This window comes from Falco punctatus, assembly GCF_963210335.1.
Source record: "Falco punctatus genome assembly, chromosome: 13".
NCBI classification, from domain to species: Eukaryota; Metazoa; Chordata; class Aves; order Falconiformes; family Falconidae; genus Falco; species Falco punctatus.
In genome coordinates, this window is record NC_137593.1 from 102,875 (window position 1) to 129,298 (window position 26,424).

The 26,424-nt window shown below is 39.2% G+C and overlaps 1 protein-coding gene across 5 annotated transcripts; it reads right to left on the reverse strand.

The window, feature by feature from the left end:
• Positions 1–71: 71 nt before the first annotated feature.
• Positions 72–26,398, reverse strand: CP (ceruloplasmin). 5 transcript variants are annotated; one of them, XM_080409449.1, is made up of 20 exons: positions 24,005–26,398; positions 22,478–22,717; positions 20,753–20,919; positions 17,628–17,872; positions 16,203–16,415; positions 15,497–15,670; positions 14,653–14,907; positions 13,223–13,388; positions 12,126–12,265; positions 11,379–11,519; positions 11,042–11,253; positions 10,190–10,340; positions 8,156–8,368; positions 7,574–7,781; positions 6,224–6,363; positions 5,656–5,784; positions 4,698–4,804; positions 3,747–3,963; positions 2,981–3,120; positions 72–2,494 (listed from the first exon to the last, which is right to left on the reverse strand). In XM_080409449.1, the coding sequence occupies exons 2-20, from the start codon at positions 22,502–22,504 to the stop codon at positions 2,135–2,137; spliced, it is 3,405 nt and encodes a 1,134-aa protein (XP_080265575.1). In that variant the 5' UTR covers positions 22,505–22,717; positions 24,005–26,398; the 3' UTR covers positions 72–2,134. The 5 variants fall into 5 exon arrangements, with proteins under 5 accessions (XP_080265575.1, XP_080265576.1, XP_080265574.1 ...); XM_080409450.1 differs by having other exon boundaries at positions 72–1,275; positions 2,332–2,494; positions 22,478–26,398; XM_080409448.1 differs by having other exon boundaries at positions 22,478–26,398.
• Positions 26,399–26,424: the final 26 nt, after the last annotated feature.

A 26,424-nucleotide genomic window follows, 5' to 3' on the forward strand; every position in this document is an offset into this window, starting at 1 on the left:
GACTCTCAAATCCATTTTCACTAAAGCTGTAAAGTTACTTACACTGCAAATAAAATACATTTAAAAAAAAAAAAAAAAAAGAGAAGCTGTTTTTTTCTTTAACTTACCTATGTAACATTCCTGCTACAGCCAAAACTCAATTATCTAATTTACTAGGAGCGATTATGCTGGTTTCAGTATAATTTTTCTACTTTTAAAAAGGCCAAAGCAATTTAGGCTTATTACAGAGAAGCAACTTCCTTTGTTCTGGTGTAGCCATAAATCCCAAATGTTTTGCTTTGCCTGCCTGTTCCATACAGCCTTCCCTCTTGTTTGACACAGGTCTAACATACATGGAGCTGGGCTGTTATAACACAACTGCATGGCATGACGATACTTGCTCTTCTTACTGCTTTCATTTTTGACCAGGATCAGTCATGCACTAATACTGGTGCTTCCATCTGTCAAGAAATGCTTAGTTTGCCTAGGTCTGCGCTGCATAACTAACAGCACAATGATTCCACTGCATGAGTTGTTTAAGATTCACTCTCTATATAGTAGTCACCAAATTTTGCCCTTCACTGTCTGAATTTCATCAGGCTTATTTCAGCCTAACTTTGTCTGTCTTCTAATTATTTTCGTAACAGACAACCAAAAACATCTTGTGCAACCATGATCCCTCAGCCACTGCATCTTTTAAATCCATTATGTTGAAGGTGTTACTGGATAAAAATTATAAAGTAATTCAACAGAAATAATAGAACTTTGTTAGCTGTTCAAGTATGTGATAGTATATGTATTTTAAGTGTGAACCTATGGTTAAATAATAACCAAATCCCTATTTTCCAAGCAGTGACTACTAACATATCTGACATACCTAAAATAAATTTTGCTGTTACACAGGGTTATTTACAAACTTAAAGAGAAAAGAAAAAAAAGGAATGTACATTTCATTTGGCTCTTCCACCATGTTCCTCAGCAGTTAAATAATACGCATTAAGGCACGACCTAGAATGTGCTTAGCTTGGAAGATACTATTTTTATTTACAGGAAAAGATACTCATGAGCTGTTATATCCATTCAGCTGTCTTAGTCTATGGCACTTCTGGCCACAAAACGAAGTCTTCCAAAACACACGTGGAGATGAATTGTCCAGGAAATAGTATTTCTCAAGAAACGCTTCCCTGAAGGTAGACCTTGGAGAGTCAGTGATGTAAAATGCTTTCATCATTCTAGTGTGCCTGCCATATCTTTACACTTGAACTGATTGAATAATCTTGGGAACAAAGACTTTGTCTGTAAGAGGGAAAATAGCTTTGGTTACATGCCATGCGCTTCATCAAAAGAATAGTCTATACATAGGGACAACAGACTCCAAAATGAGAGCAGTGGCAATACTTTCTAGATATTGTGAGTTAGGCTTAAAACCAACTTTAAAACGCACCGCAGGGTATATTTTTAATGCACTTTAGATGGCTGGTTATGAAAAGTCCAACATAGTGCTTCTACAAGTTAAAGTCTGTTTCTACATCTCTTTCTGTGTACTCTTTAAGTCAACCATTTTATTATCTGCACAAGTTTGGCACAATGTATTCTGTACATCAGAATGGTTTATAAAATAGAATTAGACTGTTTAACATTCCAGCCTATGTTTTTAGTATAGATACACATGTACATTACATAGTTGTCTATCTATATATGCATATACCTACACATGTTTTGAAATATTCCTGCTGTTCTCTGTCAGTTATGATGTGTATCTGTTATGCTCTGTCTCTTGAGTACAGAGGAGTCTTGCTTTTAATATCATATTAAATTTGTAGAAACAAGAACTTCCAAAATTATTCATGTTTTTCACAGTCAATATTGCTAAAGCAAGGTAATAGTGTCTGTAAAGCTAAAACATACTCCTTTAGAAAGAAAATACTCTTAGTTTTTCAGTACTTTTAACTATTAGGGATGATGACTTCAGATTTATTTACCAACTGTTCTTTTTGTTTTAAATGAAGATTGAGAGGGAGTCTGACACTAGTGGCACTTCCTGGGTACAGAAATACTCTGTCTCATTAAGAATTATTTTAAAATAAAAAATCTGCACATTTGATTTCATTGCTGTGAAGCTGAAGCAATAGTCAGTTAACATCCAGTCTTTTAGCTATTCCTGTTTTCTGAGCAGGAGTGCTGAGGCAAGTATGATCAGGCGGTTTGCAGTGTTCTGGCCTCCAGACATCAATATTAAGCCACAGAATACTGCTGGATGCCTGAACTGGTTCCCAGTATCCTGGCCTGTCAGTGAGCCCCATTCTGCATCTCTAAACACAGTGAACATTATTGAGATAGATAAGCTCCTACCTTCCTTTGGGAGCACAGTGTAAGTTGCTTCCATGCCTGCATGAATGTGGTCAGTAACATGACAGTGTAATAGCCAGGTTCCAGGGTTCTGTGGGGTCATTTCCACAGTCTGAAATGTCCCAGGGAACAGATCAAAGACATCTGCCCGGTAAACCTCTGTTTGCTTCAGGACAAAAAGAAACAACGGTTAAACAGTGTGGCATTTTCAGATGGCAGTAATTTAAGCTACCTTTTATGCCTATTCCCACCAAACTCTTTAATCAGAGTTAAGTGAAAAGACATCTACTATATGTCATTTCTACAGAAGCATCACTTCCAACATCCATTTCATGCTTCAAAGATTAATAAACTACCAACTCAGTGGAAATGAAGGAAGATCACAGCTGTTGTCTTACCACAGCCATGAAAATAACAGCTACCTTGTTGAAACAGCTCGTGAGGTTACTCATCAGCAAATGCTACTGGCAGATATTCTCTGTCTCTTGTACATTGATCAAACACAGGTTTGGAGCATAAAAATTTTATGGTCAAATTACAAGTCTGGCTTAATATTGTAACACCCAACTTTTCACCAGAGATTGCAGTCCTTGGTATTTGATCTACCTCTCATTCTTAACAGAGCAAAAAATGAGTGGAAAGGACCTGTTACCTTATAGTCAAAGCTGTGGCCATGGAAGTGTGCTGTGTGAATGTCTATTTCATTGCCCATTCCCATCAAATACCAGCTTACTTTATCTCCAACATGCATAGTCAGACCATGTAAATTTCCAAACACCCTTCCATTAATGGCTAAAAAGAGGGAAAGAGCATGACAGAGAAAACAAGTAAGATTTTGTGTATTTTTATTCTCTAAACTTTAATAGAATACAAGATCTGAAAGCCAATGCCAGGCAAACGTAACAGCTTTGAATGGTATATAAAACCTAAACAATCGGTCAGCATATTATAAATGGCACTGACTACAGTCCATATTTAAATAGAAGGTAAATTGTAGTTAAAGAAAAAGTGCTGTACACCATGGCTAATACTGTGGTTCTTAAAGATCTGCATTTCCTGCAGCTTTTTGTAAAGGGTAAGCTTTACCAGGACATGCTTTCAGGATGCATATCACCTTTCCAACTTATCCAGAACAGTTGTTTGCTGACATCAAATCAAAAGCTCCAATTTAATTTTTCTTTCATCAAAAAAATTCTCTTTCCTCAAAATGTCAGTGTGGGATTATTTTTTCACAGGTTTGGGTTTTGTTTTTTTTTTTTTTTTAAAAAAAAGGCCATTCAGTGGCATTAACAGCATTTTCAAGTAGTTTAAGTGAAATTTTTCAGGTCTTCCACCTTGAAGTCAAATTTATATGCAGTACTTTCAAATACAGAATTTTATAGTTTCCAGAGTTGCATTAACTAAATTAGAAAACATACCATGCATTTTATTACTTTCAAGGAACTCCTCATCCTCTTTGTCAATAAGGTGTGGGTTGGCAGAATACCTTTTAATGTTTTCATCCAAGTACCATGACTCATTTTCATCAAAAACCATAAAAAGAAGAGCAAATTGCACTTTCTTTTCAGTATGAAATGATGGCAAATAATGTCTATGACACACAACAAGTGTGCCTATTAATCCACTGTAAGTGTCCTGAAATTACAAATGAAAAGTCATATAATTACAAGATGTGACTAAGCAGAAGCACTTTTAATGCCAGACACAAATGCTCTATTATTTTTACAGCTGCACTATCTGGGAATAAAGGCAGCCAGTGTCAGACAAACAAGGTTACTTCTTCATTGTTACATTCTACCGATGGATCAAATTCAATGGACTATGAAGAGTAACTGCATCTTTTTTATCTCTTGCTAGAAATAAGCAAGAAAGTAAAATAGAATAAAGTTTAGGTTTTAGTATTTCGAGCTTGGTTTCTATTCAAATGTACTTCTTGACACTTTTTATATGTGTTTGCTGAGTCGTGAAGGAAAGAATACATGAATTTCCATTAAAAATTATTAGTCATGTCAAGTTAATGGATGCTTGTACAAAATTGGCAGACTTACGTTCCACAGTTACATGTTAGATTTCCAACATAACTTATTAGATATTCAGCAAGCTATGAAGTGTTTATCTTTAAGAATGAAATCTGAGTTACCTATGCCAAGAGCAGAAGAACCGGAGAGCAAGAACATGAAGGGCTGTGACTCTCAAATTCTGCCCTGACTTTCTTGCATTATTCAAGAGACATTTAAATTCAAAGGTATGGTGATGGGGGGAATAGCTTGACAGAGAAAGCAGAGTTTCTAACTCACCTCCCTTCTGCTGGAGGTATATCTGTGTTGAAGTCACAAACAAAACCCTTTAGATTTCTATTAATAGTTTACCTTAATAATGTCCACCGTTGAATGGTATGCCCATGCAATACAATGTGGGTCTCCTCTCTCAGAACTAGATCTCTCTGGGATCTTCCAGACATACATTTTTGTTTCACCTGAATTAAATATGTATCGATGGATTTTAGAAGTTTTCTGTGTGCTGACCTATAAAAGGTCATCTTGAAACAGATTGTATTTGTCTTAAACTTCATCTTCCCAGTTACTGCACTGGCTAACTTATAGTTATTTCCCTTCTGCAGATCCCCAACTCGTAGAATCATGGAATCATTTGGGCTGGAAAAGACCTTTAAGATCATTGAGTCCAACTGTTAAACCAGCACTGCCAAGCCCACTGCTAAACCATATCCCTAAGTGCCATGTCTACATGTCTGTTAAATACCTGCAGGGACGGTGACTCCACCATGTCGTCCCTGGGCCACCTGTTCCAATGCTTGACAGCCCTTTTGGTGAAGAAATTTTTCCTGATAGCCAATCTAACACACCCCACCCCACCCCCAGCCACCTGGCACAACTTGAGGCTGTTTCCTCTCCTTCCATCATTTCTTGCCAATGATATTTTTGTGTGGCTGCACTGCCAGTTTAACAGACTTAATAAAAACAATTGTATCTTTTTTAAAGATCACAAAAGAACTTCTGAAATAGTAGCTAGCATAAGCTATCCTCTCCCTATGTAGCCAAACCTGTTTGCTTTCATGAAAGGTGCATCCACACTGCATAAAATAATTACTGATCTCTCAAGGGCTAGAATACGTAGCAACAGTTAGCAGGGCCATTTTAATTGTAGAAATACTTGCTATAATCAGCATCAAACACTTAAGAACCTGGGGTAAAAACAATTGAACAAACAAAACCATAGTCTTTTGTGCTATCCAAAACCAAAAGCTTGATAAACTTTACTAGAAGGCTTGAGGTTACCCGCTAGAAATAAACAAGGATGCTTTGATACCTGGGTTAGTTACAGCAACCACAGAACTGTCTATTTTTACTCCATGGGCATGTATAGAAAAAGGTCTTGATGCCAAGTTCTTAAAAACTATTAAAATTTTATCTCCAATATTTGACATAAGCAGTGGCCCTGTTGGATTGAAAAGAAAGATTTACTTGGTTTTACAAAAGATCAGAGCAGAGAGAGAGAGAAGGAGAGAGAATTTGTTGTGTTCAAATACACAACAATACTGGCTTATATTCACTATGATATGCCAGCTACTCTAAGCAGAGGCCTAAGTCTCAAAAGCTCTCAGCACCTACTGTATATTTGAAGTCAGTTTGGATGTTGCTGCCCAGTTTTATGCTGACTTTAAAAATACTAACCTTGATCAGGCAGCAAAACAGAAGGGTTTTTTTTCTTGTAAAGCAAGGAACATCATCTTGCAAGAAAAGCACCCTATTAAAAGTAGCAATTCTACATAGGTTTAGGCACTTGGTGTGGGTAGGACTTTACTCAGTATTATTCAATTAGTATCTTCTTGTTTTGTTTCACTGCATTTTTCCCAGTTTCAAACTGATTACTATACCTTGAATTTCCAGGTGCTGCTGCTCTTCTGCTCTGTTTTTGGGAGTATTGAATGTCTGATCAGTGTACTCACGATAAACAACTTTTCTGTATTTTGAGCCAATGAATTTGTTGTCTTTATTTAAAAACGGATTGCCAGGGCTGCAAAAAATAAAGAAAATACAGATAAGAATATGTTGTACATTTCTTTGCATAACTTAAAACATCTTTTGCAGGTATGTCAATTAACCATCAAACAAAAATCCAGCTCAGTGAAACAGTAATCTCATTGACCACAGCTATCTTCAACATGAAAACATTCTGGTGAAGCTGGGAGGCTTCTCTTAACCTGGAAGGTTAAAAACCCACTATAAATAGACAAGTCTATATAGAATTAGAGAGAATGCTGAGTGCTCAGCCTGGCAGACATTTCAAATTGCAAAAGGTCATTCAGCAACTTGCACAGCAAAAAACAGAGCCTTCAGTGACTTCTGCAGATCTGAAGTGAAGCCTAGAACTTGTAAAGCTTAAGTGCCTTGCTGAAAAATATGAGGGACCCATTCTCTCCTGAGATCACAGGGGCTGGAGACAGTGGGGAAAAAAATGTCTGATAGCAGCATTAATTGTGCTTGTAACTATGACAGAGTCCACTGTGGTTTGCAGGGCAAGGAAATGTGCTATCAAGCTGAAGAAAAAGAAGAAAACACAATTAAATCAATAAAAAAATACAGGCAGTTACAATCTACTACTTTAACCTCAAATGAAATTGTACAGGTGGAACACATAGAAATTCATCATTGTTTAGCCTCTTCTGCTAATTGGCATGAATTATTTGATCCAATCAGTTCCCTCTCATGGAGATTGAAATACTGGGAATAAAACAACAAGGTGACAAGCTTCATAGTGAATGGATTCAGTCATGGGCTTATCTCATGTAAGCTAATGAAACTGAGAGGAGTAAAAACCTTATTTGGAGTACAGATAAACACAAGATAAACACATGTTACCTACTGTAAGTAATCAAATACCAGGACAAAGTAGTCATCATATCTACAACTTAATGAACATTTTAAGCGTTTCACGTCAAGGACTGTACCAAGATCAGTAAATGCATATGTACTATCCAGGATTCAAGAAAATATGCAGCATCCCCCCAAGATGATTTCATGGACCATTTCATGAACATCATGCCGTCTGGCTCACAGTTACAGGGCAACAGTACTGGAGAACAACCACAGATTCAAGTGAGACCAAAAATACATATGCAAAGAAAGCGTGTCTAGAAAGGCCTGGATGAGGAAGAAAAAGTTCAGAGAAGTGAGTTGCTCTTTTGCTTTTTTGCATTTTTTCCCTTCTGTATATTCCAAAGTACCTTTCCTCATGGTATTGATGCCTCTCAAATTCCCATGTCCTGTTAGGAGCATAGTCCCACTCAACCTCCACTGCAGCAATATAGTAAGTCTTTTCATGCAAATACATAGATAGGTCCACATTCCACCAATGGCATTGTTTCACTTTGTAGTTCTGTTTCATGCCCCCTGTGTAGTGATCTGTTGTCAGACAGGACACTTCAAAAACTCCTAGAGGCCATACAAGAAACAAAGACTTGAGGACAAAAACCTGTCATTAGCAGATCTGCAGATTGCATTGCCTATGTCGATTTACTGTTTAGAGACTAAGACACAGCCTATTGCTCATGTAAGATCCAAATTCATTGTGTCCTATGGCTACCTGCAGTAATCAAATTCAGCAAACGTAGAAGGTATAAAAATACAGGCTTTAGCATTAAGAGCTTATATCCTATGAATGCAAGTTTGCTGTCTCCAAACACAGCTGTACAGTGTGAGCACCCAAAGGATTAAAATATCAGCTATTTGAAGCTTGTCTCTAAGCATAAAATGTTCGTAGGTAAAGTTTCTAAGCTAGTAATAGGATTTTTAAGCAAGACATTTACCTTCAGAATCAGGCTTCATAATAGCTGTGAGAAATGTATGTGGAAACAGATTTGCTGTATCCCTTCTTGTTCCTTTAGTTATAAATGTGTTTTCTGAAAAGTATATCCCATGGACATCGACTTCTGACCCCAAGCCCATCAAATGCCAGGAAACCACACTTCCTTTACACATCTCAAGACCAGGTTGATTTCCATACATATAACCATTAATGGCTGTAGAAGATTTGAGGAAGCAAAACCCACCTTGATTAGCATTACGTAATTCTGCAATACAAATTAAATAATACCCACTTTAGATGTAACATGATGCCTTAGACTGACAGAAATATCAGTAAGAAAATGCTTTATCACATCAGTGAAACTAGAGAGTCAATTCAAACAAAACAACTTTTAAAACCCAGTGTTTCGAAACAATTTCTAACTGTTCTTTTCTATGTCTGGAGCACAGGTAGCTGACTTGACCAACTGGAACTTCCACTGCTTTATACCCACCAAGTATGCAGGATGTATAAAGCATCGTGCCGTATGCCCTGCAAGACCCTCCAGCCACACAGTGCAGACAATCTGAGGTGTTTTTTAGTTTGAGTTACTACTCCTTTCTAGCTGCTCCTGTGCAAAACTTTCAAAGCCTGGGCCTCACTGAATGCTCAGTATCAAGACTCTGTAAATAGTAGGAACACCCCTGAGGGTAAAATTTAAGAAAGAGTACAAGCAAATATCTTTAAACATTAGGACTTATTTGCAGGATTAGGTTCCAAAACTAAAAGTGTTCTTTCACTTTTTCTACAGTACCAAAATAAGATCAGTATGAAACTCAGATCTGCCCTACTAAAGCAGTAAAGATTTTCATCCTAATGGGGCCACAGTGCTGGTCAAAGAATCCAGACTCAGTTGCAGACACAAAATGAGCCAACAATATGCCCTTGCTGCAAAGGATAATGGTATCTTGGGCTGCATGAGGAGGGGTGTTGCCAGCAGGTCAGATGATGAAGGTCAGATTGCAGCAGGACCTATAGGTCCTGGGGCACACCAAGTTGAACATGAGCCAAACGTGCCCTTGCCGCAAAGAAGGAGAATGGCATCCTGGCGCGCTGGGCTGCATTAAGCAAAGCATTGCCAGCAGGCCGAGGGAGGGATCCTTCCCGCCTGCCCAGCACTCGTGAGGACACACCTGGAGGACTGTGTCCAGTGCTGCGCTCCCCAGCGCAAGAGAGACGGGGGCATACTGGAAAGAGTCCAACAAAGGGCCACAAGGATGATGACAAAGGGACAAGGCGGCTTCGCTCCTGCAAGGAAAGGCTGAGAGAGCTGGGACTGTTCAGCCCGGGGAAGAAAAGGCTCGGGGGGATCTCATCCCTGTATATAACCACCTGCAGGGAGGGTGCACAGAAGACGGGGCCAGGCTCTTCCCAGCAGCACCCAGTGCCAGGACCAGAGGCGACAGGCACAAACTGACACACACGAGGTTCCCTGCGAACATCAGGGAACACTTTGTCGTCATCACTGTGCGGGTGCCCGAGCCCTGGCACGGGCTGCCCGGGGAGGGGATGGAGTCTCCCTCCTTGGAGGCATTCAGAAGCCATCTGGACGTGGTCCTGGGTGAGCAGGGGGCTGGAGATGATGACCTCCAGAGCTCCCTTCCAAGCTCAGCAGTCAGCAATTCTGTGAAAACCTTCCTTTCAGCTACATCATCTGTAGGGCAGAGGCTGATTTTTCTCTTGGTGCCTGGTTGCACTCACAGGGGTTGCACATAGGCTACAGGCCTAATTCCTCCTTCTGTCTGCTCAGAGTGGCACATTGGTACATTACAGTGCTAAATGCTCAACTGTCATGCAAGACACTGAACAATTGGCATTATATTTTTAACTACCACATTTAGCTGAAATTGAATTGCATTCAAACATGGTTTTGTTTCCAATGGAAAGGAATGAAATGTCTCTGACACTATACAGTCTCCCAGTCTCCAACATGAGATCACAAAAGTAGAATCCTTATTGCAGAAATTAATATTTGGCTAACTAATAATTTTCTTACAGTGCATTTTGTTAGACTCTTGGAAGTCCTCATCGTCTTTGTCAATTTTATTGGGATTTAGTGTAAACATCAAAATATTGTCATCCAAGTACCAGCTCAGATTCTCATCAAATACTGTGGCAAGTAGAAAAAACTCCAGGTTCACATTTTTCTGTTGAGAAGAACAGCAGAGAGGAAAACACATATGAGTGAACAGAAAATGTCAGGAAATATTCTGTGTGCATAATAATTTATGAGTATAATACATAAAGTAGGCTAGATGCATACATTCATACTTCATTCTGACAATGGCAAAGCTCTCTAATTGCTGTATCTGGTGACTAGATATCTGCTGGTAATACTCTTTCTACCAGCAGAAGCCACCTCTGGAAATGAATGTGTGTTTTGGTCTTTAAAGTCTCTACATTTTTTCTAGTCATTCTCATCCTAGCTGAGACCTGAATGCCAGTGGTCACTCACTGCAATGGTGGTTTCACAGTACAGTGTCTGTCTATCTGGAGCCAGACCGATTTTGCCTTTAAAAAAAAAAAAAACAACCACACACACACAAAACCAAAACAAAAAACAAACCCACTTTCTTCATTTTATTTATTCCCCTCAGCACAGAGGTGAGGCTGTGATGTGGAAAGGAGGTAGTGCTCAATGGTTGTTAACATGGCAGGCCCTGAGGACACAGTTCAGGAGGAGAAAGCAGATTCAACTACAATCATAAAATCATAGACTCGTTTAGGTTGGAAAAGACCTTTAAGATCATCAGGTCCAACCATTAACCCAGCACTGCCAAGTCCACCGCTGAACCACATCCCTAAGTACTAATGATGTAAATGCTTCCATTTGGATTTTTTGACTGACCTGTTTCCCAGAAGGAAGCAAAGCTCCTTTCCTGCACACCAGAAGAGGACCCACAAGGCCAGAACTGGTGTCTCTGACTGCATCCACAGCTGAGTAATAAAGCCAGGTTAAACAGTCTGGATCTTGGTCTGTGGGGCCAACATCTTCTGGCACATTCCACTCATACACAAATGTAGCACCAGGACTCACATGAGAGGCTGGAGATCCAGTACCTGTTATAGAAATCAACATTGGGAATTATGTCTAATGAACATTGTTCATTTTACCACCTTTAAAACATCAACATATAAGACAGCTTCTTCTCCAGCGCTTGTAGGTTCCCTGTCCATGGGCGCACCTCTGGAGGCAGCACCGTACAATGCACCCTCGTCGCTCTTGCGGTAACTCACACCATGGGGCTGAATGCTAAACGGGCGGCTGGCATTGTTTCGGAATGTCACCCTGATGCTCTCACCCACTTCAGCCTTGATAACAGGTCCTAGAAAAGAGGCCACGGTCTAATTACAAGACGGTCCTATCAAGCGATGTACATATCACCACAAGCTTATAGCTATCAGTGGCTAGCTGCTTTTCCTGTTGCATGGGGAACTGTCCTTGGGCCTATGGGGCCATGGACCAGGTCCCTGGTGCATGGCCTGAATCACAGGGCAGCCCAGCAGCAACTGGATCACTCCATTCCCAATTCCTCATGGAGGCCCAGTGACATGCAGGAGTGTTCTTCCCTTTGGAAAGGGACCTACAGACATGAGCATGAACCTCAAACTCAGTTCAGAGCCACAACAGAGGCAGTCAGGTCATAAATAGGGCCAGACCTGCCTAGCCTGTCCTTGTAATTCAGAGCCTAACCTTTGGAGACCATGGCATATTCCCATAGGATAGCTGGGGACCACTACAGCACTGCCTTCAAGAGCTTCCGTACTTCCTGGGGCATCTCTTGGAGGAAGCCACAGCACCAGCATCTGCAGGAGGCAGGGAGAGCTGACAACCCCTCCCCTTGGAGGTGGAGGGGCACTGCTGGCCAGCCAGGGGAAGTGATAGTTTACTCTCATAAATCTCTGACATGAAACAATTTTAGATATCTTACCTAAGAGTCCAAGATGTGCTTCCTCTGTGAGACTTTTTTTATGTTCAGTGAAAGAACCATCAGTGTATTCTTTGTAAACAGCTTTTTTATAAGAGCCGCCAATTCTTGTCTCACTTTGTTCAAAAAAAATGCGAGATTCGCTGTGTAAAAGATATCACAATAGATGTAAACAGGTCAAGCGACAATGCTAAACTTTACAAAGGCAGTCAGGACCACAGCCCTATTTTCTGAGGTGCTAATGACGTGCTGAGTTTGTCTTTTGGGTCTGCTTTCAGTGTTCTGGCCCCACACTTTGTGCAGCCTCATATAAGGCTGTCTCATTATCCTTCACTAATGTCTCTTAAAGAACAAGATGCTGTGCTGCGTTGCCCTTATAAAGCCAGCATGCTCAGAGACTCATCAACAAGGATTTCTAGTCAACATTTCGTAACCTGAAATTTACTCTTCTTTTCTTGAAAGTTACAAATAATTCAGCAGTAGATATAAACACCAAGTGTAACATCTAAATAGAAAGTAAATAGATTTAGTCTACACTCGTACTCTTCAAAAATGACCTTTCAGTGTTTTACAAGCGCTGTTCAAACAGTGAACTATGCCTCATCCCTTGTGGAGCAGGTTAAGTATTCTTTAACTCACAGATGAAAAAGCTGAGAAATCTCTGTATTCAGTGAATTGATCCAGGTCTTAAATTGTAAATGCAGAGCAAAGGGCAAAGCTACCTCATGCAAGTTGTTTGCTAGCTGAGATGCTGTTAATGTGATTTTCATCAGCTAAGGAGATGGTCATGAATTCCTAGCTTTGTTCTCTAACTCAGAAAAACCAACCATCTTGAATCATCAGAGGTCACTGCCTACATCTGACATTACAATTCATCTCAGTGAAATTACTAACATTACAGCAAAATTTATAGCAAGATTACAAGGAAAACAATAGACCTAATTTGGTCTGATATTTATCCTAGTGATAATCTTTAAGCAGAGGTGAGGACAACGAGAAATTCTGTTTACAAGTCAGTTTTACCATATGGCTTACCTTATTTGGCACGTTTATATCAATTCTGCTTGGAAAGTAAAACTTCTTTAATTAGGAGTATTTACCTGTCAGTGATTAACTCTTGGCCTGTAAAATGGTTCACTGCAGATGGGCCATAATTCCAGATGATTTCTTCAGCAGCAATGAAATACTGTCTTATCCTCGTACTTTCATTGTGATCTTTTGTGGATTTCCTACAATCTTTCACCTCAAAAAGGGCCTGCATGCCACCTGAAAAAAAATAATGAGGAGGTAGAGAAAAACAGGGAGAAGGATCTGCACTTCGTTTTCTCTTTCCTCGCTTCCAACAGAGCTCTCCTCTTCCCTGGAGAACTCCCATACCGTTGATGGATATGCAAATCAGAAATTAAAAGGAAGATGAATGATAAAAAAGAATGCACACCAGCTGAGCTAGGATGCAGAAACACAACCGTGGTATTTACAGTAGGCAGACAGGTGGGGTAAAGTGCATTCTGCTTGTAGAGGTGCAACGGACACAGCAGTTGCAGAGAAGGAAGGTTAGGGTCGAGTGGAAGCAATAGTGTCAGTTAGCACTTCAGTCAAGGGCAGGTGCTACCAGACAGACCATCTTCCCTCTAAATGTAACCAACAGTTTGCTTGTGAAACTCCTGGGTCTCTGCACCCTAGGAGGAGGGTCTGCTACCAATACTGCTTGCTGGAGATACAAATAATATAATAGAGCCCTTTAACAGCAAGGGATTAGGCCGATTTGCAGGATTTAAGTCTGCCAGGATGCTTCAACCACCTCAGGATGCTGCTTGATGTGATAGCTATTTCAAAACTTACAACTTCTGTGTAGTTGAATCTGTGGGTTAAACATACTCCTTTTTATAACAGAATTTTCAAATCTTAGAGAATGATTTTGAATTCTGTGTTCCTTTCCACTTTTGTGACAAATTATTTCTCTAACTCACTTATGGGGATATAGATCATGGAAAGGTATGGAATTATCTTCTAAGTATTTCATATGGTTATCAAACACCTGATCCTGAAAGACACAGGGAAGAGAAATGCAATCATCTCCACCTATTAGCCAATGCACGTCCCAGAACATGTCTTTGTCAGCAGGACAGTTAGCCTGCCTATCCTGTGCCCCTTGCCCAAACACGGAATGAGCCCCAACTTTTCCGTTGGCAAACAGAAAATTTTGATTAATTACCTTCAATACGAGGCAAACATCATGCTATTTTTTGTCTAAAGTTGAAGCTTGCAAAAGTGTAGCTGTGCCAATTGCTGCCAACTGATAACAATTTCCATTACAGACAAGAATTTCCTTGATTTCTGTGGCTACATACTCAAGCCCATCTAATACACTCACATTTACATTTACATTGCATTTTAATTACTGCAAACGTTTTGTCACCTAGAGGAGAATATATGGCATAGAACCAGGTCAGGAGTACTGCTAAAGTGACTCAATAAACTCTTAGTGCAAGCTAAAAAAATATTCTTATCACTGGAACTTATTCTGTACCTTCAATATGGTCGTTCACTTGGCAGCTGAGCAGCCATTCCCCAGGGCTCCTCGGTATCATGACAGCATCAATAAATGTGGCGGGAAAGAGGTTGATGGTGTCAACTCGATGATGCCTTTCTATTAAGGTCTGTCCATGAAAGTAGGCTGAATGGATATCAGCTTCATTACCCATGCCAAAAAGATGCCATTTTACCTTGTCTTCCACACACATTGTGAGGTTTGGGAGGTATCCATACATGTACCCATTGATTGCTAAAAGAAATGTTATTTATTACAGTTACCTTCACAGATCTTTTTTCAAAAACAGGTGTCATACAATGATTGCTCTATTCTTCAAAATAGAAAGAGGGTCAAAACAAAACTCTGCTCTGAAAGTGAGCCAGTATCAGACACACACTTATCTGTGCAACCACCTGCATGACCAGCAGTTCCTGCTATGATTCTGGAATCCATGTCAGAGCCAAAGGTCTCTTCTTTGTTGACACTACCAGTAGAAACTGTTTTTCTAAACTGTGGTATTATAGTACAGAGCTCATGACTAAGAAACAGAACAAAGTAACACAACTCTGTTTAGAGTGCCTGGGAAGTTATATTGGCAAAGAGGTTCTTGGCCCTTAAGATTTTTATATCACAGCTCTAAAGGTTTGATTGCACAATATTTGCCATTCCCTTTAATTTTATTATTTTTTTTTAAATTTAAAAGGATCTTTCTTAATCCTTCAAGAAAAAGCCCTGCTTAAAAATAAGCAAAGAAATTATCTACAGTTCATCTTTAAACGACAACACATAAAAACATTACTTCACCATATCAATGACATGTGACATTAATATGTTCTCTCACAGTGCATTTTATTGCTCTCCTGGAAGTCCTCATCATCTTTGTCAACTTTGGAAGGCTCAGAACAGTATGTCCTGATGTTATCCTCTAGATACCAGCTGAGATTTTCATCCATTACAGAAAACATGAGGATAAATTCAGCACCAAATTGTTTATCACTCCCATTATTCATTGTACCTGAAAAAGAAAGTGGTGTATTCAAAGTCTTTGGCAACTGTCATTATCTTCCTATCAGTTTTAAGTGTAGTATAGGTAGGGCTGGTCACTGTTTACTTCATATTTTGCTATTTCTTGAGTGTGAGTGTACACATAAACTTAAGAGACACGTTTAGAAAACAAAAATCAGTTTTGATAGATACTATAAAATAACTTTACTAAGAATAAATATTATGTGTGATTAAGATTACAGTAAATCTGTTTCTCATATCAGTATTTACATATCCTTTTGCATTGCTAGTATGAACACATCTCACTCACATGGATTTGTGGACAAAGTATTCTGCAAATTATATTTGCTGCCACACACAAAATCAGGCTACTTCCCATACCACTCAAAGGCAGCTAATTGAGATGACCAAAAGCTGCTATTTCAGAATTAACTGTAATCTTCTCCTCCTCCAGTAAATTATTTTACTGATATTTATCAATAACCATTATCAATCACCTTGCATATGTATTTATGTACACACTTATTTACTTATGGGTTTACCTTTCCTGCAAATTATCAAAGGCCCAACAAGCCCTGAGGCAACATCTCTTGGAGCATCTATGTGGGAGTGGTAAACCCTGGTTATGCAGTCTGCATCTCCCTTAGCTGGACCTTGATCTTCTGTCACATGCCATGTGTAAGTGTACTGGCCTCCAGGCTCCACAGCGTCATCTCTCTTTTGCAAATCTTTGGTGTTATCAGGATAAAAAGCACCTAAAGAATAACAGGCAGCCACCATTAACACAACACATTCACAGTCTGGCCTCAGGATAGCACCTATCATGTTTTAAAGGTTGCAGTAAAATGGACTGAATATATGTTAAAGAAAAATAATCTTTATAATTAGGTGAGTAGATCTTTTTCTTCTCCTTATGAGTCTCTTCAGTTACCTTCAAAGTCCATTGGAGTGCTTCAATTAATGGCACATTAAATTCAGTCCTTAATATGTTAGGAGGGCACTATGTACTTCTGCTAAAAAGATAAAAAAATCAAATATTTGTAAAACATCTGTTCAATATTAATCTTGGAAACTGTTCTGAAATATTGTGTATGTCCTCAAGGAATATAGGTGTAGCTGGAATGAGAGCAACATTAAAAAAAAATTAAACATTGTTTCAAAAAGCACATGTACTACTACATAACACACTGTTCTGCTCCCACAGAATGGGTCTGTATCAAGTCACATACTAGCTGCATGAAAAACTTCATGGAATATTACAGGTGAGACTGATATTTCACAAATCCTCCTAATGAAACATTTTTAAAGACATCATATTCTCAAAAATCCACACACTGCTTTTAAGGCCCACTAATCAAACTTTCAAGAGCCATATTCTGGTGATGTCTGGTGCAGAAAATCCCCTATCACCTGAGTGTGGCAAGACCAGCTATTGCAAGGGCAAATCATCACTAATCCCAATAGCACCCCTACAATACCTCTTGAAGTGGGTCAGACTTTTACCTCGTTACTTTATAATTAATCAGGAGCTCTTTCTCCATTTTAAGGAATTCTTACATACCTTATACAAATATATAAAAATTTAGTGTTCAAAATTTGTAACTATAACTTATCACTGTTAAGAATATCTTCTTCACAACAGCATTGATTCTTCCTTTAAATATTCTCCATAGCCACATGCATCTCTTACACACCTTTATACTGTTATTCCAGGCGATACATAAGTACTCTTTATTTCAGGTAAAATGTTGATCTAAAACTGCTGCCTTTATGAATTCCACTTTTGGCTTTGTATTTCGCTCTTGAAAAACTTATCAAACTTCTTAGTTCCTATTTTAACTTGATTGTGTGCTGCTTTAAATCTTTATTTATTTGACCAGTCTTCTGTTTGATGAGAGAACATTTCTCACACTCAGGGGAAATATTAACTTTTGATAAATTCTGGCACAGAATGGACTCAAGCTTACCTTCATTTTCCTTTGTGTATCTTACACCGTGTGGATGCAGCGTGTAGCTTCTGGAAGCAAAGTTTTTCAAGTGAATAATAATGGAATCTCCAACTTCTCCCTTAATGATAGGGCCTAAAAAACCCAGCCAGGAAGGTTTGTCAACTGTCACATCATATAAATGATTGGTGTACTGGGTGTAGACAGCCTTCTTGTAAGTGCTTCCTATCCTATGCGGTCCTCTTTTGAGAAAGACTCCAGCCTGCCTGCAAAGAAAACACACAAACACATCTGTAGTGGCAGATACTCATTTTATACTTGAATGGTGTTAATTGGTAGTATCTCAAATAAAGACCAGCCCCTCATTGCACTGTGCACAACTGTATCTGTGTTTAGGAGCAAATACATCTCTTACTGTAAAAAGTTAGGCATCCATATAGAGATCAAATATTGTGCACCAACCTAAATTTTTTTCCACCTATTTTCTAGACTGAAGATAGGAGTATTTGATATAATTTCAGACAAATTTCAAACCATGTGCACAAGGCAAATAACAGTTATTGCTCCAAAGTTTGTTACTTGTATGCTTAAATTGTTGTATAATTTTTAACAGGCTGTGGGAAATAAGAATTTCCCTCATCATGCTGTTTTGTTAGCTGCATAGCCCTTCTCCATTGCAATGAGAAGCAGGCTTTCCAGCTGTAATATACATTTAAGATGTCTGGATATAAGCAAAACTACAAGGTGCTGCTAATGCCCAGTGCATGCACGGGGGGAGTGTGAGCATGCAGAGTGCTGAAATGAGTGAGACCAAGCCCTCAGCTTGCTCATCAGTCACATATGAAGAAGAACTGCAGCCTCAGAGCCTAATACGGATTTACCCTAACAAAGTCTCATTTTTACAGATTCAGCCTAAGAATATACGAACAAGTTACATAAGAACAGGGAATTAGCAATGACCTCCTCAGTCACTAAGTGCCTTAACTACTGGACCATGGCTCTTCTCAATTAATGAAACACTCATATTAAAAATGAGAGCTTGGTTAGCGAGGATGAAATGAGACTGATGCAGATGGTATTGCCTACCCATGGTGGCATCAGTACCTCTGAACCACTATGCTGCCCAAGCACCACCAGCCACTGGCAAGGGGTCACCATGTGTCTCTGACAACTCTCAGCTGGGAATGGCTTTGGAGTCAACCTTTGCCTGTGCTGAGGGTCAGGTACCCTTCATTAAGTGTTTTAGTCTCTAAGAAGAGTTATCTTTGTGGAAAAAGTGCTTATATTTGCTAACTACAATGGAAAGAGAATCTGCCCATGCTGGCTGTTCAAACCAGTAGTGCTACTATTAGCTGATGCTGTTAGTCCAAACTTCTAACAACAAATCCTCCTGCACTTCCCTGCATGTTTCAGGAGGACTAGCTGGAAGAAAGGACTGAAAGTAAGCCCACTCCAGGAGGCAGCAATCCTGGGAGACTGGGTAACACTACCTGAAGTTCAGCAGCCTCCTGATTTGTTGTCTTTTACATGATGAGAAACCAAGTCAACTCGGTTTCATATTCCCAGAAAGCCATATTGTGATGCAGATTAATACTGCCCAAAAATGCAGTAAAGTATTTCCCACAAGGCTGAGCACTTTTTGAACATGTGGGGAATTGCTTGTACCTTGGCAAGCACAGATCTGAAGTGTCATTAAAATGCCAGTTCAGAGCTCCACGAAACTTGAAGAGTATAAACTTAGTTGCAAAGGCTCAGCTACTGGAACTCTGAGTGCATGAAGCTTTTTAGCCCCAAATCAAATCAAACAAATACATTATGGCTCTTCCTGGATTGTTTAAACAGCTACCATTTCATTGTAGAGTATTCCTTCTCATGGGTATACTGCACTCTTCCCTCCTCCTCTTCCCTGCCTCTACAAATACCAATCTCTGTGCAAGGGCAGACTCATAGTCGAAGGATTCAGGAGGAGGGGGAGAACTGGAGAAGATGAAAGTGAAAAGTACAATAAAAGACACCAGCTCCACTGCAGGCATACAACCACTGAAAAACTGGAATTCATTTAGCATGCTTCAGATTGTCACAGAGCAGAGAAAAGCCATGAAAGTGCAGTGAATGGTGGCGGCTTGTTGTACTACAACACTGCCCTGCAATTTTCAGACAACATGCCCTGCTTCCACCATTTATCAGAATTACTAGCCTGCTGGATCACTGGCAGTGTCTTACATGTCACTTAGTTTATGAGTTTTTAAAAAAAAAAGAAAGTTGATGAAGTGGCAGATTGTGGCTGAGATATTGTTGGCTCTCAGTAAAGAAAACAAACCACAGGAAATCTCCTAATCCCTCATGTACAGACTAAATGAGAACTGTATTTTCAAGATTTTTCTAATATCTGGTTTCTCACACAATTGTTTTTATTTTAATATAGTCCTATTTCATTTTAAAGGTACTGAAAAAAACACAAAGGAGGAATACTTTTTTCTCCTTCAAGTATATCTCCGATGCCTTTTCTATCTGAGTTTTCTTTATTGTTTATTCATATCTTTAGGGTGTTCTCTTCCTCCTCTCCCTGCTTATCCTCATCCTACTTATTGTTCTCATTCTGTACAGGACCCTCATTGCCTTGTAACAAGCAACCCAGCTCCTCCACTGTCGATGGAAGGACCCGGCTGTGCTGCTGCACCAGGGAAAATGACCGCTGCCAACAATGAAGATCTAAAAAAGAAACCTGTGCCCAATAGGAAAGCTTTCAATTTGTCAAACTTCTGCAGTTTAAAACATAACAGCCAAAGTCTTCTCTTCAGTACTGGCATCTTAGCCATTCAGGCCATTCAGTTTAATTCAAAATTAAACATCATTAAACATTCAAGGTCTTTTTCTAGTCACTACTTAGTAAACATTTAATTACAACAAATTCAGAAAACCTCTACACACTTCAATGCTTTTAATTAGCAGAGCATTGGAATGGAATTCTCAAGCAAGCCAGGAAAAAAAATCAAAATTCCCTTGTATGTCTGACAGAAAAATCTACTGACACCAAAATGATTTCATTCCACTGCCTTCACCAGGTGTTATCAGTCCTGCCCTGGTGTCTACAGTGAACAATGTTGTAAGAATCAAACTCAACCAGTGCAAACTGTTTTACTTACTCTTCTTCTGCAAAAAGCTGTCCAGACACAATATTGGTGCTGCCAGGTGCATAGTTCCACTTGGTCTCTGTAATACCGATGTAGTACTCCCTGTTCACTGCCCCGACTAGGCAACAGCAAGAAACCAGGAAGCAACTTAGGAAGAGCTTCATTTTGCATTCATGAACCTTGTGGAAATCGTGAAATAAAGCCACAGGACAGCTTTATATGTTCTTGTCCCTCCTGCCTCCAACGCTCCTCACCCACCCCTCCCCACTCCTGTTTGCTTTGGGGAACACAATGAAATGTTGCACAATGTCTCCCTGTGCCAGGAGTAAACAAGAGATTCTGGTAAACCTAGTCAGTTCAAATAATCTTCACACAAAGTTTTCCCATTTCTGCCAACCTACTATCACGCAAATTACCATATAGACTGTTACTGGATTGTAAATCCTGTCGCTGAATCGTTTAAATGGATCTATAGACTTAAGCTTAATTACATTCCTTGCTGTATTGTTCTCTCTCTAGCTTGTATACTGCCGAGAAAATAATTTCTGTGATGTGTGGCACAAGAACACAGCTTTTTAAGTTCACTACGAAAAGCTCTAAACACCACCCATCTTCCTCGGAGTATCTGCTTTTGGGCTGATATCACTGAATGCAAGGCAGGTCCCGCAGCTGCAGACTTTCGGCCGCCTATTCCCCTTGCTCCTTCTGAATCTACAGATAGCTGCTGCTTCCCCTCTGCACGGCAATCACTAAACTGGTGCAAGACAGCCAGTTAAGGGATGACTCAGGTCACTAGTATTGGAGCAGAGCTTACACACTGATGTATATGTGGATAAGCTCTGCTAACCCGCCACAGTTCCCTTGGAAAAATATTTTCAGCACAAAGTATGGCATATATAGCTAGAGATGAAAAGGCCTGGCTGTCCATGCATGGAGGCAGGGGATGTTAGCATCTCATTCTCAAGCAGTTTCAGTGTTGCCCAAATGGAAATGAGGCTCAGAAATTCAACAAAACGAACTACTTATGTTATCTTCCTCCTAGTCTATCACCAGACAGGATAGGTCACATTCTGCAATGATTAAAAGCACAACAGATGTATAAAGCTTCAGATAATCTTAAATGTTATCATTACCTAAATATACCACCCAGTGCAGAAGGCTATATTTTGCTTTATTCAAGTTCTGTAAACAATTTATATGTTAGTCTGATTGAAAAATAAGAACAAAATTGCACCTTAAACATAGGACATTTAAAAACCACCTAAGTTTGTAATTGCTTTTTTTTCCCAAGCATATATCCATTGCACCATGGTTGTGTCTGAAGCTTTAGACATGCAAAGCCACCTGTAAACTTGCAAATTATAAAGGCTGCTATTGACAAATATGTACCTTCAGTCACTTGGGAATTCTTAAAAAAAGATCTCTTCTGCACTATGAGCACTGACACAGTCACAGTCATTCTAAATGACATTTTTCATTGTATGGCAACTTAAAAGTATCTGTAATAACCACAATCTTCTTTGAAGCTATTTTCTTAATGATTAGAAAAATCATGATTATTTTGTATAGAAGACTAAGCTTCAGAATATAACTAAAGTACAACAGGTTTCCTTTAATGACATACAAATCAAAAACTTATTTACCAGGACTGTGGTATAAGGATAAATTACCAATTTTAATCACTAGTCATATAAAAAATTCCAGGCACTGTCAGAATACTGAAGTTCATAATCTCACCTTTTGGAATCTTCTACACATCTGCATTAAATGGAGGATTCTGCTTCTGTCCAAATGACTGTGGCCAAAGCCAAGTTTTTGAAATCTGACCAAATCTATGATGAAATTCTGGAGTTTCCAAGGTTGGCATCACATGCTTAAAATTATTTTTGTAGGTTTGTATTTTTTTCCTTTGCATGGATGAAGGCCAGTGAGTGGTTCAGTGGAAAGATCAGCTTGTACAAGTTGCATATGCCCCATCTGTACATTTACGAAGGTAAAAATGAGAAAATGTTTACCTTCTCTTATACTACTTAAATTCAAATTCATTAAATTCAAAGTCATTCCTTAGTACACAGCTAACAGAGATGTTCATGTATAGGTGGGTTATTTGGTTTATTTTTGTTCAAATTCCCATCAGACTGAGGAAGAGGAAAAAAACCCACACAAGCAGTATCCTTAAAATTTCCACATTTATGTGAGGATAAAAACAAGAGTATTTCTTTGCCTTAGTCCCTTGACTCCTCTAAAATTACTCCTTCTTGATTTGTGAAAGAACTGCATGATGTTTTTATTTAAAGACAAAACAAAAACTTCTGACAGTCAAGATTTTTCCATTACTATTTTTAATCACACCTCACCAAAACTTGAAGATATTTGCATGGCTAAGCACACTCCTATTATCTTTCTCTTAAGGAACTCAAAAAGCTAGAGGCGATTTAGCTTCCCAAGCCTGTATTATTATTTTCAGAGGGTGTCTGAAGGGCAGGAACCTCTTTCTCTGGTAGACAGGGCCTACAAAGACTGAGCACCTAATTTAATTGGTTAAATTATGAGTCTGCAGTTTGGTGTCATGAATATCCCCTTACTGTTTTGCAACACAACACTTCTCATACTGAGTATGCTGAAATGCTGACTGTTCTGAGAGTCCTCAAAATGTCATTGAAAATATAAAGCTGATCTTTTACTTGAAAAATTTTCCCTGAGGAAAGAAAAAACCAAAACAGAATATTCTGACAAAAAAGCCCCAACAAAAGCTCCCAGTGAGACTGAACTGAATCCCCACCATTTCATAATACCCTAATCTGAATGATGTGTCTATGGCCTGCTGCTTATGCTGTTGTTCTGACCTCCTGCAAAACTCTGCAGGTAAATATGCTTTAAAGTTCAGGGGAGCTTCATTTGGCCTCTGCCACTATATTCTACTTTAATGTGGGAAAAAGCCTCCATCCAACTTGTGAAGAATTAGCAGTCAGGAAATTGTATTTCAGTGAGACTCACTTTTACATACAGGAGGAATAATATGCCCCAAAATGCAAAGGTGTGTATGGGGCTCCAGAGTGCTTTACTACAAATCTCTGCCCACAATTATTTGTGGTCAAAACAGAGTCTCTACAGCTACTTCCAGCTGCAGCATTTTAAACTAAAACAAATGACACTTCTGTTCTAGACACAGCATCATAATACTCTGGCAAAATGCATTGGCTGTGAGGAACAAATAATGCTGGAACTCTTAGCTTCAGATTTCAGCATGAACTGCTCACTTACAGTAGTTTACTAACTCAAATCTGCAGCTGCTTTCCAGGTGTGTCCCAGGTATTTTATCCATGGATTTCAGCAGTCAGCACATGCACTTCAGGTTCAGGAACACTTCTTCAAAAAATGGTTTCTCATCTGCTGGCATGGTGTGAGCTTTGTCCTGGCTCTGTGGCCCACTCCTCTCTGCTGCTGTCGGGGTGAGGTCTGTATTCTGCAGCTGGAGAGCCAGACCGTCACTCTGCCGCAAACACCACCATCAGAGTTGCTGGTTATGTCAAGATTTCCAGTCAGTTAATATTCCTTACAGGAACCTTGGTTTTGCTACCAGGTACAGTTCATAGCATCTCTTTAACAAGAGACACCACATTTAGGATTGAATCAGGACTTAAATTGATTGCATCAAGTTTAACTTCACCTTACATCCAAAATCCCTATATGAAACAAGCTGTTAAATTTGTAAATGCATCTGTAGTATTCTTACCACCATATTAAAATTAATAAACTTCCCATTTAAAAGCTGAGATGTCAAGACACAGTTGATTCTGGCTATGCCAACAGAGGTGCCAATATTTGGATTATGGATAAAGAGGACTGCAGAGTTAGTATGGCCAACAAGAAGGAAATTACGCATCTCTTTCTTTGATTTAAGACACTAAAATAGGAGATACAAGCCTGTGGTAGGGGAGAAATGTAAATTCACAAGACACAATCATAAAAAAAAACCCAAATCAACCCATGATGAATTAAGGTTGGCCAATTCTTGCCAGTGGTTAGTTACAGTCACTAATACTACTACTATGGAAAAAGCTGTCAAACGAGATAATATTTTGTGCCTCCTGTCTACCAAGCTCAAAGACTTTCCACAAGCAGAAGTTACTGAAAATTGGAAAGGACACATAGAGGAGCAAAATAAAGGGTTAAGAGTTTCCAGGTGTAACTTTAAGGTATTTCATTGCTCTCATCCAGCATAGCCAAATCTATCTCAATAGGCTGTGTTTGCCTAAAGATAAGCCTGTATTTTCCCCATGGCTGAGCTGCAGTCTACATAGAATACTCTGTTTGCTTTTGTCAGTGAAATGGCAGCCATTCACTTCAGGAATATTTAGCAGTTCTAGGGGTTTTCCTGCTTTGAATGTCTACCCCACACATACCATTTTCCATCGAAATAACCAAAACCTTTTTTCAAACACTTCTAACATTTTCAAAATCAACAGCTCCATGGTTTGCAGGAATGAAATCAGCAAGATTCCCCAAGATGTCTGGTAGGAGTATGGGTCAGTTTTAAAGTTTCCTTTCTTCTCCTTCTGTCTGCAAACAATACCCACAAATCTGTAAGGATGCGGGATTATCATTTAAGTAGATACACAACATGATGTATATTTAAGCCTAGGGAAGAACAAATGCACAGTTGCCAGTGTCTCCATTTTATAATCATGCCTTTTTATCATGCATCTCTGAACATCCATGCCACCTTGAACTGCTTCCCAAAAGACTAGCCCCATTCTTAAACATCATTAATTTCTTTGTTACTTCTTGTAACTTAATAGGAACTAAGCAATTAAAATTTCAGATAGATTGTTCAAATCCTACAAGAAGAAATCAGCTTTTCAAAACAATCTGATAAAGGAGTATCAATGTAAAATCTCAGTGTTGTCTTGAAACAGAATTTAATGAATGATATACTCTATTGTTTCTAAATATCTTACCCAAAGCTGCCACTTATTGTATGGTTTGCATTTCTAACAGTGTCTAATGTTAGATGTTGATATAGCTGAATCCTAATGGTTCTGATGTAACAGGGTTATGTGCATTACTGCCAGTCTGAAGTACATAGTTTGCTTTTCTCTGGGTGTTCATTCTCTCAAAACCAGAGTGCTGAATACAGCCAAATGTTGCCCATACAGCTGCAAACGAGCCATACGCCCACTTTACTGTGGATCCCTGAATTTCCACTGGGAATGAAAAAATAATTCTTTTAGAAATTAAAAAGACTGCTAATGTAAAACAGATTATTCTTTTTCTTCTCATTATTATTGTCAAGAATGTTAGCTTTCCATTGCAGCAAGGCCAGGGTATTTAGAAGAGTATAACAGGCTAGCACTGGCTGCTCACAACGTTCCCTCCTATATCCTCTCAAATCACTTAATACTTCGGCAACAACAACAACAAAGTTTACCTATGAGTATAACATAAAAAGAAAGCCAGTGCAGCTATTAATGTGCACTAATTAGCATGGCTGACTTCAGAGCTGTGTATCTAATCTTTCAATCAGGCCCAGATGCCTTTCTAAAAGCCTTACTGCAGGATGGCTTTTTTCCAGTAATTGCTTTGTGCAGTTAAGAACTCCCGGGATCCAACGAGCAGAATAGGCTGCCACCCTTTGTGACTATCATGGTCTGTCTGTAACTAACGTTTATTCATTTAGAAAT

What these genes read in the sequence shown, in the direction of transcription:
- CP (XM_080409449.1), bottom strand. Translation starts at nt 22,504, where the DNA reads ATGCAGATGTGTAGAAGATTCCAAAAG. An exon ending in GGTTGCTGTAACTAACCCAG is followed by an intron (nt 4,805 to 5,655) that starts GTATCAAAGCAT and finishes TATTTAATTCAG; the next exon opens with GTGAAACAAAAATGTATGTC. An exon ending in TGAAAGTAATAAAATGCATG is followed by an intron (nt 3,121 to 3,746) that starts GTATGTTTTCTA and finishes CCCTCTTTTTAG; the next exon opens with CCATTAATGGAAGGGTGTTT.